The following is a 16,383-nucleotide window of genomic DNA, read 5'->3' as shown; positions in this document are numbered from 1 at the left end:
TATATACAGTGAGGGGAAAAGGGGGGTGGGGGGACTCAGACTTTTATGTGGGCCAGTTTTCGAATCGGTATGTCTCAGATCCAAATGATAAAGTCTAGTCAATCAACAGTAACACGCTACATAAACACATCTAACCATAAACTTTATTTCCTCATTGCTAATGGTTGTATTGCCATTCATCCATGACCCAATAGATACAGCACTGGTAGTACAGTAGTAACAACAAAGGAGTCTTAGTGTGATGGAAAAGAATAACACTGCCATCTAGAGGTTGCTAGGACCACATGCATGCCAGCTCATTTAACATTGTTTTGGCACTGTGTGGTGTACAGGACAGGTACAATCAAGTTCACTACCACCTAGTAACTTTATAGGACATGTTTGCACTCAATTGTAGCAGGCATGTCAGGACTTGTTTGTCACCTATTCATATAGAATGGAAGTGATTTAAAAAAGGCAAAAGGAACGGTATGCTCTATTCATTGCACAGGCCTAAAAGTGGCTTCTAAAACGGTTTCAACATTATGTCGTGTGTGCGTGTGTGTGTGTGTGTGTGTGTGCGTGTGTGTGCGTGCGTGTGTTCACACTTCCTGTTTGGCGTACCAGGCGGTTCAAAGCTCGACTGTCATTTGAGCCCAGGTGGGCTTGTTCCGTGTCAGGCTGTGTTGCATTTGTGAAAAATAATGGGTTTCCACTATAGCCTTGGTCTTTCACACATTATTTTTCTCTCTCCTCCAGTGTGTGTGTGCGCGCGTGCTCTGTAATCTCCTGCTGAACCTGTCTGATAGGTGTGGGCTGGCTCTGGCTGCACTGACTGGCAGGTACACTATGTGTCAGCCCAACCAGCATGAAGCCAAGGCCAGAGGGAGGGGAATATCTCATCCAGAGGTTTCTATGACAAACACAAACGGATTCCTCACAGAAGGAGTGCCATTACATTTCACACATGCATACACACTGGGACTAACATGCAGTAGGAAAAATGGAGGAATAAGAATTGGGAACTGGGTGGAAAAACGTTTTTGGCGGGAGGAAGGACAAATGGAACATTCAGGAATGTGGAGTAACCCTGTAGATGTTCTGTAGCAGTGTATTGACCAATGGGTCTGGGACTCTGATGTGGCTTTTCAAGGTCTTGTGTATGCCGGATGTCACCCTGTTTCTCAGCATCACATTATGTTTTACTCTGTACCATCGAGGTATGTATCCCACACAGGTCACGCTGGTTAACGATGCATTTCTCTAACTAAATGATATTGTTTATATGATGAATCTATAGCCTGCAGTATAGTTAACTTCAACCAAAGAACGAAACAATGTAAGCCCAATTTATACTATGTTTGATTTGAGCTTGTAGATCTGCTATTGTCAGCGTACGACAGCATTGTATAGGCTACAACGGAGCATACAATTTCAGTGGTCTGAATGACCTTTCAGAGTTTATTGTAGGCCTATACAGCAAGGATACATGTATTGGTTTATATGTGTTGTGAGCTTTAAGCCTTGCCTATGTTTGCTCAGTGAATTCCCATGGGGAGGAGTGCCAGAACCTTTCAATGAAAACTCAAATAGAAGTACATACCGCTGATAGAATTATGCAACCTCAACATTTTCTCAGGGGGGAGATTCTGACGGCAATGCAGGGTGAAAAAGATTAACACACAATGCAGGATCATGGTTAATATTTACAGACACTCTTATACAAAGAGACCGAAATCTACCGCTTCCTGGCTTTTTTCTGTTTGTGTTGGTATTCTTGGGAGGATTTCTTTGGCTACTGTCTGCCTCATCAAATATACACACCTCCAGATGAACTGGAATAATCTGTTGCTTAACTCTTGGAACTCTTACAATGGAAAAGAAACTGAAAACATGTGCTCAAAACCACAAGCATTGCTCAATTTAGAAACCTTTTCTGCTTGTTGGGCAGGTTCTAGTCCGCCTATGACCAACTTGTTATTGAACAAAGAAGAAAATATTAAAGCATGTCAAGATGAACCTGTTCTATAGAAACCCAAACATTTCAGCTCAAGACCCAAAATAGACATTTTGTGTCTCCCCGGCAGCCAAACAAACACGTTGATGAATTAATTTAATTGATGACTTAAGCACAATTTCAAAAATAGTGAAAATAGGCCTAGCCGATCTGCAACTACAAGCTCTTTTCACTATACGCCATAAATGGGTCATTTTTATTACGCATTGTTTGGGAAACACTACTATAGAATGTCCTAAAAGCCATGACTGTCATGTGACAAACATAAATTTGCTGTGTGACAGAACTGAAAGCACAATCAGCGTTTTCTTAGTTACAGTTACACACCTGCTCTGTGGCATGTAGGGTCAAGCAGAGCTTTATTGCAGTGAATGACTGTTATCATTGTCTCTCGGCCACAGTTGACATTTCAAGACTAAAGTCGCACAAAGAAAAACAAGCACATGACATAATATATCTTTGGTCGAGGTTCAGCGTTGTTTATTAAAATGCACTCATCTACAATAGCAGCATTATAGGAAGTGACATTTTTGTACTTCCAACTTCCTGTTCTTTGTCTATATAGAAGTGTCTATTTGTACGTCTCTAAATGTTTTGATGAATTGAACATGGTGGACCCTCTTGTAAACAAGTGTAATGCTTAATTGGGTCGTCCACTCACAGTTAACAGCCTTTGTATTGAGTTTGTGCTTGAAATGTACTGTAATTCTGTTAATAAATATTTCAATCAATCAATCAATCAAAAAACTCAACAGGATGATTTGAATAACGCTAAAATACAGTCATAGATTAGTCATAATAGATAAATTAACCTACCCCCCCCCCCCCCCCCCCCCCCCCTCATGTCCTCCTCCAGTTGGAGCCATCTCCATCCACACCCCACAGAGGAGCCTCACCAGGTCAATACAGGAGGATGTGATTTTCTCAGTGGAAGTTGCGTGCCGTGGGATCCCCACGATGCAGTGGACCTTCATGTCGGGGGCGGTGAGCCGGAGCATAGGGACTTGGATGCCTGGGGTGTACACCAATATAACCATTGACTATACGGACAGAGTACAGACTTACATCAATGGATCTATGGGCCTGTCAGACCTGCGGCTGCAGGATACTGGGTTCTACGTGCTGACTGTCACAGATGCAGCAGGCAACAGCAAGGATGCTGGCTTTGTCCTCAAAGTGAATGGTGAGTTCAACTTGGGTTTGCACCGTGCCTACACTGTAAGTATGTGTCAATGTGCTTTTAATTTGTTGTTCATGTTTTATATATGTATGTGCTATGTATAAGAATGTATAGTTTTATCTGTGGCAGCGGTGGCCGAACGGTTTGCGGAGCGGTCTTGATACCGGAAGGTCGCCAGTTTGAATCCCCGGACCGGCACGTTAAAATGACCACCGCTGAAGTTCCCTTGAGCAAGGCATTGAACCCCAACCATGAAATGTTCTATGAGCAGGGCGTGGCTGTAAACAAGCATCTCGAGCTTAGTCCACTTACCCTGGGTAAACAAAGAACTTTGCTTTTGCTTTTACAAGCAAGTTTGGCAAATATGCTACAGGTAAAATTTGGGACAAAACACCTTGAATGCATGCCACATTTTGATGGAAACATTTTACAAGAAATTACACCCGTGTGAAGTGAGCGCTCTTATAATACATCATCTCATTCTGGCCAATCACAATTTGTGCCCTCACTTTTCCGTCTTCACTTTTCTGCCCTCACTTTTATCTTTAATATGTACTGTGCTCAGCCAATCAAATCATCGCTATGGGTTGATAAGCCAATCACAAGCCAATGTTTGTGTTTACACAAACCCGGAAAGCTGGACATAGGAGTGGCTAGCGCCCCTCAAAACATTTGACAAAACTAGAGGATCAGGCTGCTACGTGGCACTCACACCTACGTCGATAAGTGGGTCTAAGTAAATTGTACATTTGTAGATTATATAAGATTCAAGCTATATACAGTATCAATACTGTGCAACAGGTTGGTATAGAGCTAGATTGGCTGACCATTTTCTGTGTAGTATTACTGCTGTAAGCTGTTTGAGTGCGAGGTGTATGATATCATATATACCGGTAGTAATCATGAACAATTAAGAATGTGCCCTTCAGCCCTTGAGCAAGGCACGGAACCTCAAACTTACTGCACTGCTTTGCAGGCAACACGCAACACTAATCTAACTTCTACTGATATGCAAACATTGCTATGTGTAAATTTGCTGCCAAATATTCTTCTATAATCTATATCATTCCTGTCTATTCCCCACAGAGGTTCTCTATGAGGATCTTCAGTACCTGTCTGTTTCTGCTTTGGTGATGGCCGGTATGGCAGGCATCCTCATGCTCACTATGTGGCTCCTGAACAAGGCCTACAGGAAGATCAAAGCACGGAGACACAGGCAAAAAATGCAGGGTAATGTAAGCCGAACTAACTGAGTGACCCTCTAATTACAATTTACAATTTAGGCATTTAGCAGACGCTCTTAATCCAGAGCGACTTACATTAACTTACAAGAACTTACAAGAACAAAAAAGCGTGGGAATACATCACATATATAAAAAGCATTTATCATGAAACATGCGTAAGCTAAGAACGTAACAGTGGAATATCTATATAATGAAACTATACATATAAACTATACATATATACTATACTATGCTATACATATGTACTATGACGTGCTATGACTACATACAATGCAATTATAGTGCTGTCTACATAACATGCTATAAGTCTGTATCAAATGCTATCTATGTCTACAAAAGTGCTATCTAAGGGGGTAGGGTAAGTGCTATGGGCCATGATGGAGTCTGAAAAGGTGGGTTTTCAGACTATGGCGGAAGATTGGGAGTGATGCTGCAGTTCTGACTGCAACGGGAAGTGCAAACAAATATAACATATCTTGTTAAGTTATAAGTTTAGTTATAATTTGGTGTTATATACTGTAGGGTGCAAATATGTGCAATAAGTATGAATATTGTATATATTGTCTATCTACTAATATAGATAGTAATAAGTTGCCTGAAATGCTTTCCAGTTAATAGGCCAGTTTTAAAATAAGAAATCAAATCGGGGACAGAGGACCTTGGATAATTACTGCTTTTATCACTCCTGTGAGAAAAGTAAAATATTTGATCAAACAAAGTAATACATTGGTTCATTTCAAGATAAAGGAAGAAATACTGTGGTAATCAATGGATCAAACATAACTATATAACTAAGCCTTACTGACTCTTCCTCTAGTGTATGTTGTATGTTCAGTGGCTTTGATTTTTAAATGCACTGCTTTCAATTTACACAACCAGCAATAATTGACAATGTTCATAAACAGATAAGGGGACACGTGAAACCACTTTACCCACTTGTGATTTCAATGTGATATCTTTGATATCGTAAATATCATCAGGGTCATGTAAGTTACTTGACTTTTTTTTTTTTTTTTTTAATACTGTTTTTATTAGGCATTTTGTATTATGACATAACTTCAGAATATCATTGACAGATAATGAGTAATTAAGTGACATACAATACATAATAAAAAAGGTACATAAATGTGATAAACAAGAAAAAACAAAAAACAGTTAAACAGTGACAAATGTGAACAGACAAACAAAATAAAGACAACAGGACAGACACTCTTGCTCTCAAACTTTCCCAACACGACATTATTCTTTTTAAATGAGAAAAAAAAATAAGAAAAAACACTCAGTTCCTTTTTTTTTTTTTTTTCTTTCCAATTTTTTATTTTGTTATCTATTGTGTAGGAGGGGTTAGCGTGCACCCATTGAAATAGTCAATGAAGGGTTGCCATGTCTGGTAAAATCTATCTTCACTCCCTCTCAATTCAAACTTTATCTTTTCCAATTGCAAATAGTGCATAACATCTTTCATAAGTGTAGTGTGAGTCGGAACCTGTGCTTGCTTCCAATTCAACAGTATCAGTCTGCGAGCCAGTAGAGTCACATATTTTACCATGTTGGAAAGTAGACAATTTGACCCCGGGGCTTTTGACTCCTAGAACTGCTGTCAGTGGATCCGGGTCAAAAGGTTTTCCAACAATGTCTGACAGTGATTTAAATATACTTTGCCAATATGATGTTAGTTTAGTGCAGTGCCAGAACATATGAGCTAGAGTGGCCGGCGACTGGCCACATCTGTCACAGGCTGGATTCACATTTGGATACATTCTGTTGAGTTTTTCCTTTGACAAATGTAACCTGTGTAATATTTTAAATTGTAGAAGACCGTGCCTGCCGCATACTGAAGAAGAGTGCACTAATTTTTGAGATGTAGACCATTGCTCGTCAGTGATAGATATTCCTAAATAGTTTTCCCAAGCAGTTTTTAAATAATCCAAGGAGGCATTACTATCTAAACATGAGAGAGAATTATAAATAATAGAAACACCTCCTTTGACCAATGGGTCAGGTAGAAATATAGATTCCATTGATGAGTTGGTAGGTATGTTTGGAAATGAAGCAGTGTGCTGTGTTAAAAAATGTCGTATCTGTAGAAATCTAAAAAAATGTGATTGGGGTAAATTAAATTTGCGTCGTATTTGTTCAAAGGTCGGAAATAACCCATCAATATAAAGATCTTTGAAGGAGTGAATACCATTTCTATGCCACACTTTAAACAATGAGTCAGAAAGGGAAGGTGAAAAAGCATGGTTAGCGACCAGTGGTGCGCGCACAGAACCCGGGTGCAAACCGAAATGCCTTCGTATTGAGAGCCAGATTTTGAGAGAATGCGAGACTATGGAATTCTTTGGCAACTTAGTATATTTTGAGGCCACTGGGGAAAAGATTAATGCTGACAACGATGTTGGGGGGCGTTACTTGACATTTTTGAATGTTTTATTTTAACATGGCTATTTGACATGGCTAGTTGTTTGCTGTGATGCTCACTAATTATCGTTCACAGCCATCTTTTGCATCGATGAGAGACGAGTAGTAGAAATCAGGCGTGTGGTTGTGCAAAGGTCTGCAAATTCCATTATAGGATAGTTACACTGGACATACTCTATAGGGCATAGCAGTGGTGGCCATTTTCTGGATCCTCCATCGATCCAGAAAAGCCTAGAATCAAGCCATCCAGGACCCGGTGAATCATGACCATAACCCATTTTGATTCTGTGTGTGGGTGGGTGGGTATTATACTGAATTATATGATATACTAAATACCCTTTGTTTTGTGGTTCTCAATAATTTTTTTCCACATAATCAAATTCATGGTTTTATGGTCATCATTCACCAGGATCCTGATTCTAGGCCTTTAAATTATTGATATAAATATTTTAGGAAAAATGAGCTCTGTATTGATGTAACCAAAAAATGACCGCCACGGCTATGACCAGCCACTAGCTTCTACTGGATAGTCTTATTTTTTGGTTCGCTCAATTTAAACAGTAGGCTACAAAATGGAACAATTATTAAGACAGAAATAAGTCCAGGTGAGAAAGGAAGGGGCTTTAGCAAGTTAAACATAATAATAATCAAACTAACATAATGTAATCTTTCATCTGCAGAAAATGATGAAACTGAGCTGCAGCTTCGTTGATGGACAACAGACTGCACCTGGTATCCAGAAGCTCAAGACTTGTTCTACAAACTTGCCATGTCTTCTATGAAATTATTTTTTAAATTACATAAAGTAGCATGGCTTGAGAAACGTTAAGGACTGTCAACTCTGAGCAAGTTGCCTTTTACACTGCATGTTTACACTGTGGATATACTGAATGTACAGCACTGCTGATGCCACTGGATTGAATGTACACTGTACAGTATAGAATTAATCATGACACTGAGCATAAAATTACATATTTATTTTCAAGGCAATATGAGGTTGTGTTTTGTCACCATCTTCCTCTGATACACATACAAAAAGAAAAATCTATACAGCTGGTCTTCAGACACAGAACCTATGTACAGTGAAGTATTCAGAATCACATTATATTGTTGCTGTCAGGCAGAAACCTCCAACTAACATTGTGTTTCTTTTTTAATAATACCGTACTTGATCATACTACACTACAGCATCATACAAAACCATCAAAAGATGCAGATCCACAACAAGCTCAAAACACCTGCTAGATCTGCTACTTTTGCTATTTTTTTATTTGAATCCTGAAAAGTAACAGTTGGGGTGTCAAACTTAATATTCCATGGGGAATATTAAGAATGTTGGTGTTATGCTCAGCCATGAAGACAATAAGCCACGTTAATAACTTCCAAGTACATTTGCCATCGTCAGTTTATTTGATTGAAAGTAATCAAATCAAGTTTGACTGACTAAACTGCACAAGGGGAGAGGAGGAGAGGGAGAGGAGAGATTCTTGTCTGAATGTGGTAAACACTAATTCACAATAGCCTCATCTGAGTGTATTCAAATATAAACCTACAGAAAAATATTCTAAACTAAACACAATAATACGGTCAGTAACTAGCCTCACCTGTAACCACACACATCGCCTGACATTCCAAAGTTGGCCGAGGGGTGAAGTTACAAGGAGGGCTGTGTGTTACACAATGATTGCAAGAAAATTATGAGAGATTTTCATACTTTTCTTTGTATACTGTATTCATATTTTTTGCCATAGTCAACAGGTTGGTCCAGAGATGAGGACATTGTGAAAAAGTATTACCATTATATCTTGAAAAACAGCAAACAAAATAAACTGAAAAGTCATCTTTTATGAATTTAGATAGATGTGAAAAGTACACATGGAATCAACAGTAATGCATTGCAATGTTCACAACAGTAAATGGTGAGCTGGGGGAGGACTGCTACAAATGAGTTATGAGTTGTGCATGAGTTATGCATGTACAGTACTTGGCAGTATTCCAAAAGTCCAGTGGGGGGGTTGTCGCACAGAATCTTTCGAAGGCGGGAAGAGTCACATGAGGAATCACATGATGAACCATAAATCAGCACATGCGTCATGCGGCTCTGAACGGAACCTGAAAACATGTTTCACATGGTATTATTTCTAGCACTGCAAACCAGTGAAAGGAAAATCTGAATTCTGCAGTGTCCATGTGCTGTCTCTAGATTGTACTACAACACGTTACCAGCAAAACCAGTTCCATGTTTACATGGATGTGTTCTCACAGATCTCAGGAGTCTGTCTGTCTGATTCCGTTTGTAGCAGTATTTGACCACTTACATGATATACTATATGACTGAAGTCTCCTAGTAGTTAGGTAAAGTTACCTTAAGTTGTGGCAAATCTGGGAAAAAAATGCTTACCACTAGCTTTCTTCACAGATGTGTTCATAAAGGTGTCTACTATCACAGAAAGAATTGTTCCAACCCAACTCCCTTGGGAAACTTTGTGACAGGTGCTGAAAGTTGGGGTACCATACAACCATTATAAGGCAAAATGTTATAAATTTCATTATGCTTTAAGTAGCATGTGACGTGTCAAACTAGGGGTTTTTCATCATTCTGAATCCATTCCAAGCATTAGTTTTGCACAAAAAACACTCCTTGGGCTAAAAATGGCCATAGCCGTCATCACAAATGTGATGAAATCAGCACATTTGGGCAAGTGGCTATGGCCAAACTAGGGAGTCTATGGCCAAATGTATTGTATGGTACCCCAACTTTCAGCAGCTGTCACAAAATTTCCCAAGGGAGTTGGGTTGGAACAAATTGTTCTGTGATAGTAGACACCTTTATGAACACATCTGTGAAGAAAGCTAGTGGTAAGCATTTTTTCCCAGATTTGCCACAACTTAAGGTAACTTTACCTAACTATAGGGCTCTATACTAGGTCCACTCCTTTCCCTCTCTATGCCAAAACTCGTCGCAGATTCTTTCACCCTAGAATTGGGACACTAGGGTTCAAGTGGTTAAGGACATGGTTCAAGTGGTTAAGGACATGGAGTAAGTGCTGCCATGAGAAGCTCCATCTTGTAAACAAAGTTGCGTCCCTCCATCTTGCTCCAATGGACCTCCTTATAGGGCCCTCGGAGGTGGCTCCACTTGCCGTCCTGGATGGCGTCGCTCTTGGGCAGCTCTTTGCTCTGGTTGCGAGGAAACTGGACAAGGACCTTGCAGCCACTCTCCGGACCATTACGCACTGGACGAAGCAGATGTAAAGACAGAAAATGCTGTTTAAGAAAGTGTAGTGTAATTTCAAATTAACCTGCAACAAAATGTCTTTAGTAGTATGCTTCCAAATATCTATTACCTTGGGAAATTTTAGACCGATGACACAGGGTTGAACATTTTTTCTCTCGTACGCTTATTTGAATGAAAACAATCATTTTCCTTGGCAAAACCGTGATTCAGGAGTCACATCCCCATATAAAAAAATACCAAAGATTTGTCATGGTGTGACTCAACCGGCCTCATTTACCTGAGATTGCATATTCTCCATTGGCGGAGGCTACGGTGATGGCAGATGCGTTCCCAATGCTCTCCACAGGTCCCAGCCCTACATGGTTGCTGAAGCTGAGGACATGCCAGCCCATCACCTTAGCCAGCTGCTGAACCGCGTGCACCTGGTGCTGGGACATCTGCAGTAACACAAGACACAGATAAGAGTTTAAATGTACATTGGCGTCATTTAGCTGATGCACTTTTCAACTTCAAAGAAATTGCAGCCCGTTACCTTGTTTGCTCTAGTTTGGTCAACTACATTTCAAACAACCTAGTTTGCAAGCTTCCTTACTCAGATTTCGGGAGGTGTAGTTCCAGACTCTATATAGCATTTGAAGATTGTGGAATAGTTGTCTGGCTACACGAGACTACAAATGACCCAACAGTAAGTAGTGCATCTGCTATTATTATTTAACGTTTGAGAACTACTGATTTAGAAGGCATTTGTAGAATCAGCCTGTGTTGCAACTTGCACTACCTGTGAGAGGAGGAAGTCCTGAAGTTCCTGCTCCTGATGTGACAGGGTGATGACGCGTCCGTCCCTGTGCACCACTCTGATCTGCTCTACGCCGATGTTCAGTTGCAGCTGAATCGACCTGAGCACACATACATTATTCAGTCCACAGTCACCGTTAGCCAAGTCACCACTTTAACCCTAAACGATTTGTTGTACATCAAATAGCGGAAACAGACAATCTACAAGCTCGCACTATATGGTTGCAAATGCACTTTATAGTGATAATATAATTTTACTCTGTGAGCTATTTGAGTAGACTTACTGTGTGTTACTGCAACTTCCAACTTCCCTTTTTGGGACATGTGAAATTTTTACTTTTGTACTCTTACTCACTTGCAGATCTGCTCGTAGCCCTGTGAGGTGATGAGGACCTTGACACTAGACTCATACACATCATTGATGTTAGACCAGTGCGCTTGGATCTGGGGGTCCTCAATACGGCTGGCCAGGCTGTCAATGGTGCGCGCCGTCCTGAAACACGCACACACACAAGCAATTATCTCCTTGTGGCTGAGAACATGTTCTTGTAACATGAGAGTAATAGTATCATACAAGAGAGTCACCCAAAGGTTGTCTATCGCAACACCTCGTGAGCTTGTATATACAAGCTTTTCGGTTTCCACCCGACCCGACAGAGACAAAACACAAACACATGGACTGAGGCCTACCTGCTGCGTAAGAAGATGTGCTTTGCTTGCTTGATGATTTTCTCCAGGAGGCCCTCGCTCTGCTGTAGGCTGGAGATCTCGGCCTTGTCATAAGCCATGGGGCCAGCCAGACGTATCCGTTTGTGTCCAAAGGGGGAGCTAGCAGGGTGAGGCATCACTACGGAGCTCAGCTGCTGCTTATGGAACTGTTAAAGCAAAAGCAAGTAAGGTTGTGTGCGTTTATAACATGCAGTAACACCAGGAGCAGAGATGGAGCCTTTAACTACAATATCTGCATGGGCTGTCTTAGGTAGGTACCAGAGTAATGTAGTAAGAGAGTGGTGACACGCTTTGATCTCACCGCAAAGCGGGTGCCTATGGGCGATAGTTCCAAACATTGCTCCTATGGCTGGAACTATTCCATTGAGATAGAATGAGCACTTCCGCATTCCATTGTTACAATGAGAGTCAACGGGAGTGTCATTACTCTCTTTTATACTACTCTGGTAGGTACCAAATAGGTGGCATTTTACGACAATATTTCATATTTATGACCAGCAACTGACACTGCTGAAATTGCCCTGATGCTGTAAATACTATGCAGCCACAAAAAGCACAAGAATTATATATTTTTTATTCGGACCTCTCTCATCAGCTGATGCAGGTTGTGTTCTAGAACGTAGAGGTGGTCATCTGGTTTGGATTTCTCTGGAGACGCACGCTGGTTCTTCTTTTCTCCCATAGAGTGGCACAAGTTAATGGACAGCTGCAGACCTGAAGGGTGGAAACAGAGGTAGAAAAATACATGGTTTATTATGAATGATTATTATGTAAGACAAAACTCCAACGGAGGGAGAAATATTGTACTTCTATTATTGTGCTACAAACTAGTGCCACTTACCTGGGAACGGCTGGGAGATGATCTGGTTCTTGACGACAATGTGTGGAATCTGGGACTTGATCTGGACCGCCTCCCTGGACAGCTGAGCAAAGATCTCTTTACACAGCAGAACATTTTGCGCTGCCTCCAGCTTCACATGCCACAGCTGGGTACCTGGCAGGAGAGAGGAAGGGACGAGAGGCCGGGTGAGAGGATTGGTAATGGATGATGGCAAGAGAGAACAGATATGGACAACATAAGATAATCATCAATAGATAGATTCATTAAAAGATTGTGGGGTCATCATGGGAGAGATAGCAGAACATGCCAAGCTGAATGCTGATTGTAAGTAATTTATAAGAATTTACAAACCAGACAAATCAAGAGGTTAAACTACCAGTGTAGAGTAATGAGTAAATGTGAGACGCTGGTGGTAAGCATGATAATAAATGCTGCAGTACTGATTCAAAATGGGGGTAAAGATTTTGTTAAATGCATCACTTAGCATTAGAGCTACAATTCAAGCCTGGGTGCTGAATAATACCTGCTTTGGTTTTGGGCTGTCTCCTGAAGAGGTTTACTGTTCCTAGATCGCCAATGTCTGATGCTTGCTTCTGGATAGACACCTGGGAGCATACAATATACCATTTATTTGTTCACTTGCCAGTGATCTTTTTCTTTCATTCTTGCCGTGGTGGGCCCTTGAGTTTTGAATTTATTTCAATATTTCATGCAATTCATCTTCCTCACTTTGATATAAGCAGAACCCTCCAGGTCGCTGGGGATTTGTACATTCAGAGGGCAGTAGTCCTCTGGAATCTTCTTGTCCAGATCAATGTCTGTGTTCTTAATCACTTCAAAGGTACCTTGGTGAGGAAACAGGGAACCTGCACAGAGAAAAGATCAAAATCAGACCAACTGATAATAATGTGAACACATGGATATGACTTGGATTAATAACTGGTCAGTCATCTTTCATAATCTGGTTGAAAACAAATTGCTAATGCAAACATTTAATAATGTTACTCAGTCTCACACATACCTGCACTCCTGTAACTGAGGTCTCCCAGGATCTTATCTCCTACTTTGCGAAGCTTCCACTGTGAACGGAGTCTCAGCAGCTCTGAGTTAAAGTCCCTCTGCCGTCTGTTCTCCAGGTTCTCAGCCAGAGACTTATTGAGCTTCTCTGCTCCTTTCAGCAGCATCTGAGCTGCTGTAGCCAGAGACTTCTTCTTACTGATTAACTGGAACACCTGAGGCGTCTAAGAGAGGATATGTCATCTTAGAAACTTTAATTTCCACTCGGTTTCCACTACCTTTTTTAATTTAGAAATACTACAGTATATATTTCAAGACCCATGTGTGCTTATGCAACAGGTACAGTCGCCCCTTTTCCATCTCGCCCCACTACTCTACCTAGCTGTACATAACAAACATAATTCATGTTGGTGATTATCTAAAAGGTATCATATTAATTATCATATTCATTTATAATTGTTGAGTTCACTCTGTATATCCATGGACATAATAATAGCATGATGATGCAATTACAAAACATGGGCTACATGGAAGAAATGTATTTAATAAAACTATGTGGATTGTTTACACAGCACTGAAAGAAAGCAGTCACCGTCTCTGTCTCATGTTATTCTTTCTTGCTTTTACATGGTACAGAGATCAATACAATCAATTCAATCTTTATACAATATAATTAAAGATTTCAGCAGGGCGAGGGAGGGAGATAGTTGGTAAAGGGGCGAGTTGTTTGGTATCCCTTTATGCCTATGTGTATTTATCCACAAATGCTGGCTTTACCTTTCCAGCTGCAGGATCTGCAGAGACGGGGTCTAAGGCCATGTATTTCTTCTCCTTGACCACGTTGAGAACATCATAGAGCACACACATCTCTGTCAGGGAACTGCGTAGGTTGTTGCGCACAGAGTCCCATGGCCAAAGGGATGGTTGGAACTTCACAGTGCCTAGAATAGATATAACTTCTTTTTAATTTGTCTAAAATGCCAAAAAATAATCATATTTAAACTGGGTACCCCCCTCACCCTCTACCCTCCCTCACCCTGACAAGCACACAGATAAATATTGTGAAAATAGCCAAACTACAAGCTCACAGTCACAACTTAACTCACAACGCCTTGCAGTGCGAGGTGATGATATAGCTTGTAGATCGGCTATTTGGACAATGTTTGCCTCTTTCTTACATAATATTTGACAATTGGTATTAAAAAGGGCTTAAAGTTTAAAGTCATTAAATTATAGCCTTAGAAAAGTGTAGATATCCTGCATGCACTTATACTGTCTGTTGGTTCGTTTACGTTTACTGTCGAGTTAGAAAACAATGTTGCACATTATGCTACTCTCATCTGGAGACCCCCCAAATATAATTTGGGGACCGACCCCCAGCTTTGGAACCACTGGCATGCTCCATACTCTCCATTGATGAGGCAGTGTGGCCTCAAACACACATTTTACATCACATCTTCCACACTGAATTCCTGATGCCAGTACACACCTTCCTCCTCCTCTGGCTCCTGCTTCCCCCAGTCACTTTTCCGGGGCTCTCCATCAGTCCCTTCCTCGTCCGACTCTGAACCCTGGCCGAAGTCAATTCTCTGGGCCAACTTGGCAAGGTTCTGGGACATGGAGAGAGGGGGGACATACGTCTCTGTCCCGTCCAGAGAGACTTCCTGAACCTGCTTCTCGCACGAGGACTCGATGCTGACTTGCACCGCTGATGGTGGACCACCCGACATGATGATGGTGATGCTGATACTGGAATAAACAAATTATTAATCACACCTGAACTGAAACGGCAAAACTAGCTGGTTGATTGAATACTTTATTAACAGTTTGCAAAAAGTACAGTGGTACGATTATACAAAGATGTTAAAAAGCATAACAAAAAGCCCTATTAAAACCTTTTCCATTGTGGTCCTGTGCATTTAATTCAACACGCCATTATCAACACCAGTGGTTCCCAAACGTATTCATGTCAAGGACCCCAAAATTGACACTAATCAGCCCGCGGACCCCCATTTGAATAGCTATGCCAGGGACCCCTCTTAGAGAATGCTTTTACGGCTCTAGCAGTGATTCTCAACCCGTTTAATTAGTCTAGAGACCCCCATTTAATGGCATTTCTATTTCTGGGACCCCAATTCATATTGTAAAATCAATGTTAATTTAACTCTGAGAGTGTACATATGGAAGGGACCAAATGGGTCCATTTGATAACGTATATCATATGTACAGTAAACAGTACTACCTACTTTTGTAGGAAGAGTTACGAATTGCAGACCAGACAAAGATGCTCTTTTATGGCGCTTGTGAAGGAGTGCAAGGACTGGAGTCACACGTTTTGATGTGGTTGGGGTCCTATTATACCTAGACGCTTGCTAAATGGGCTTGGCTTGTTGTTGTTGTTTATCTAGCGTTAGAACTGTACATTGAAATAACGTTAACATCTGTTGCAGTAACTATTGTAGTTGCTAGCATCATAATAGTTATGACTGGCTAGCCACGAAACTATCTGGCTAACGTTAGCGCCTTCCTCGCGATCTGGTTCAGTGATAAAAGTAATGGGATATTTTAGGCTCACCTTATTTCAGCAATAGAGTAGACACTATAGCGCCGATCCAACACTAGGATTATAATGCTGGGTCCAATCCGAACCGGGGCGAGTGGTAAAAAGATCACAACACCATAGCCTTGTCCAAAAAACAGACCACGGAAAAGGAGTATATTAGCTAAAGAGACGACACTGACACTGTTTGTTGTCCGTTCAGCGTTCTTGCGCCGCAGCTTTCACTCCAATATGGCGGCAGCAGCAGTAGCCATAGATATTTATATATATCTATGGCAGTAGCGCTACCGCAGCGCCATCTAGCGGTGTTGTCAATAAAGGACCAGAGTGTCGCCTCTTGAGGGCGGGTCGTTTAAACGACC

At 41.1% G+C, this 16,383-nt stretch overlaps 2 protein-coding genes across 3 annotated transcripts; one reads left to right on the top strand and one right to left on the bottom strand.

The window, feature by feature from the left end:
• The first annotated feature begins 924 nt into the window (after positions 1-924).
• Positions 925-8,615, top strand: vstm5 (V-set and transmembrane domain containing 5). Of its 2 annotated transcripts, none has more exons than XM_079514675.1 (4): positions 925-1,199; positions 2,853-3,179; positions 4,263-4,411; positions 7,522-8,615. In XM_079514675.1, exons 1-4 carry the CDS (start codon positions 1,076-1,078, stop codon positions 7,621-7,623), a joined length of 702 nt encoding a protein of 233 aa, XP_079370801.1. In that variant the 5' UTR covers positions 925-1,075; the 3' UTR covers positions 7,624-8,615. The 2 variants fall into 2 exon arrangements, with proteins under 2 accessions (XP_079370801.1, XP_079370802.1); XM_079514676.1 differs by having other exon boundaries at positions 926-1,199; positions 4,263-4,406.
• On the bottom strand, positions 7,804-16,279 carry med17 (mediator complex subunit 17). Its single transcript, XM_079514674.1, has 13 exons — positions 16,037-16,279; positions 14,951-15,210; positions 14,239-14,402; positions 13,466-13,685; positions 13,174-13,310; positions 12,968-13,049; positions 12,445-12,597; positions 12,187-12,317; positions 11,565-11,749; positions 11,230-11,367; positions 10,858-10,975; positions 10,357-10,516; positions 7,804-10,077 (listed from the first exon to the last, which is right to left on the bottom strand). The coding sequence occupies exons 2-13, from the start codon at positions 15,189-15,191 to the stop codon at positions 9,869-9,871; spliced, it is 1,938 nt and encodes a 645-aa protein (XP_079370800.1). The 5' UTR covers positions 15,192-15,210; positions 16,037-16,279; the 3' UTR covers positions 7,804-9,868.
• Positions 16,280-16,383: the final 104 nt, after the last annotated feature.

The sequence above is a fragment of the Electrona antarctica genome (genome assembly GCF_951216825.1).
Source record: "Electrona antarctica genome assembly, chromosome: 11".
Taxonomy (NCBI): domain Eukaryota; kingdom Metazoa; phylum Chordata; class Actinopteri; order Myctophiformes; family Myctophidae; genus Electrona; species Electrona antarctica.
The sequence above is the reverse complement of the archived record's forward strand: the minus strand, read 5'-3'. Positions and strand labels throughout refer to the sequence as shown.

Coding starts and splice junctions, on each gene's coding strand:
- vstm5 (XM_079514675.1), top strand. CDS start 1,076: ATGTTCTGTAGCAGTGTATTGACCAATGGGTCTGGGACTCTGATGTGG. Junction 3,180..4,262: donor CTTTGTCCTCAAAGTGAATG/GTGAGTTCAACT, acceptor TATTCCCCACAG/AGGTTCTCTATGAGGATCTT. Junction 4,412..7,521: donor GGCAAAAAATGCAGGGTAAT/GTAAGCCGAACT, acceptor TTTCATCTGCAG/AAAATGATGAAACTGAGCTG.
- med17 (XM_079514674.1), bottom strand. CDS start 15,191: ATGTCGGGTGGTCCACCATCAGCGGTGCAAGTCAGCATCGAGTCCTCG. Junction 13,311..13,465: donor CCTCAGTTACAGGAGTGCAG/GTATGTGTGAGA, acceptor TTCTCTGTGCAG/GTTCCCTGTTTCCTCACCAA. Junction 10,078..10,356: donor TGGAGAATATGCAATCTCAG/GTAAATGAGGCC, acceptor TGCTTCGTCCAG/TGCGTAATGGTCCGGAGAGT.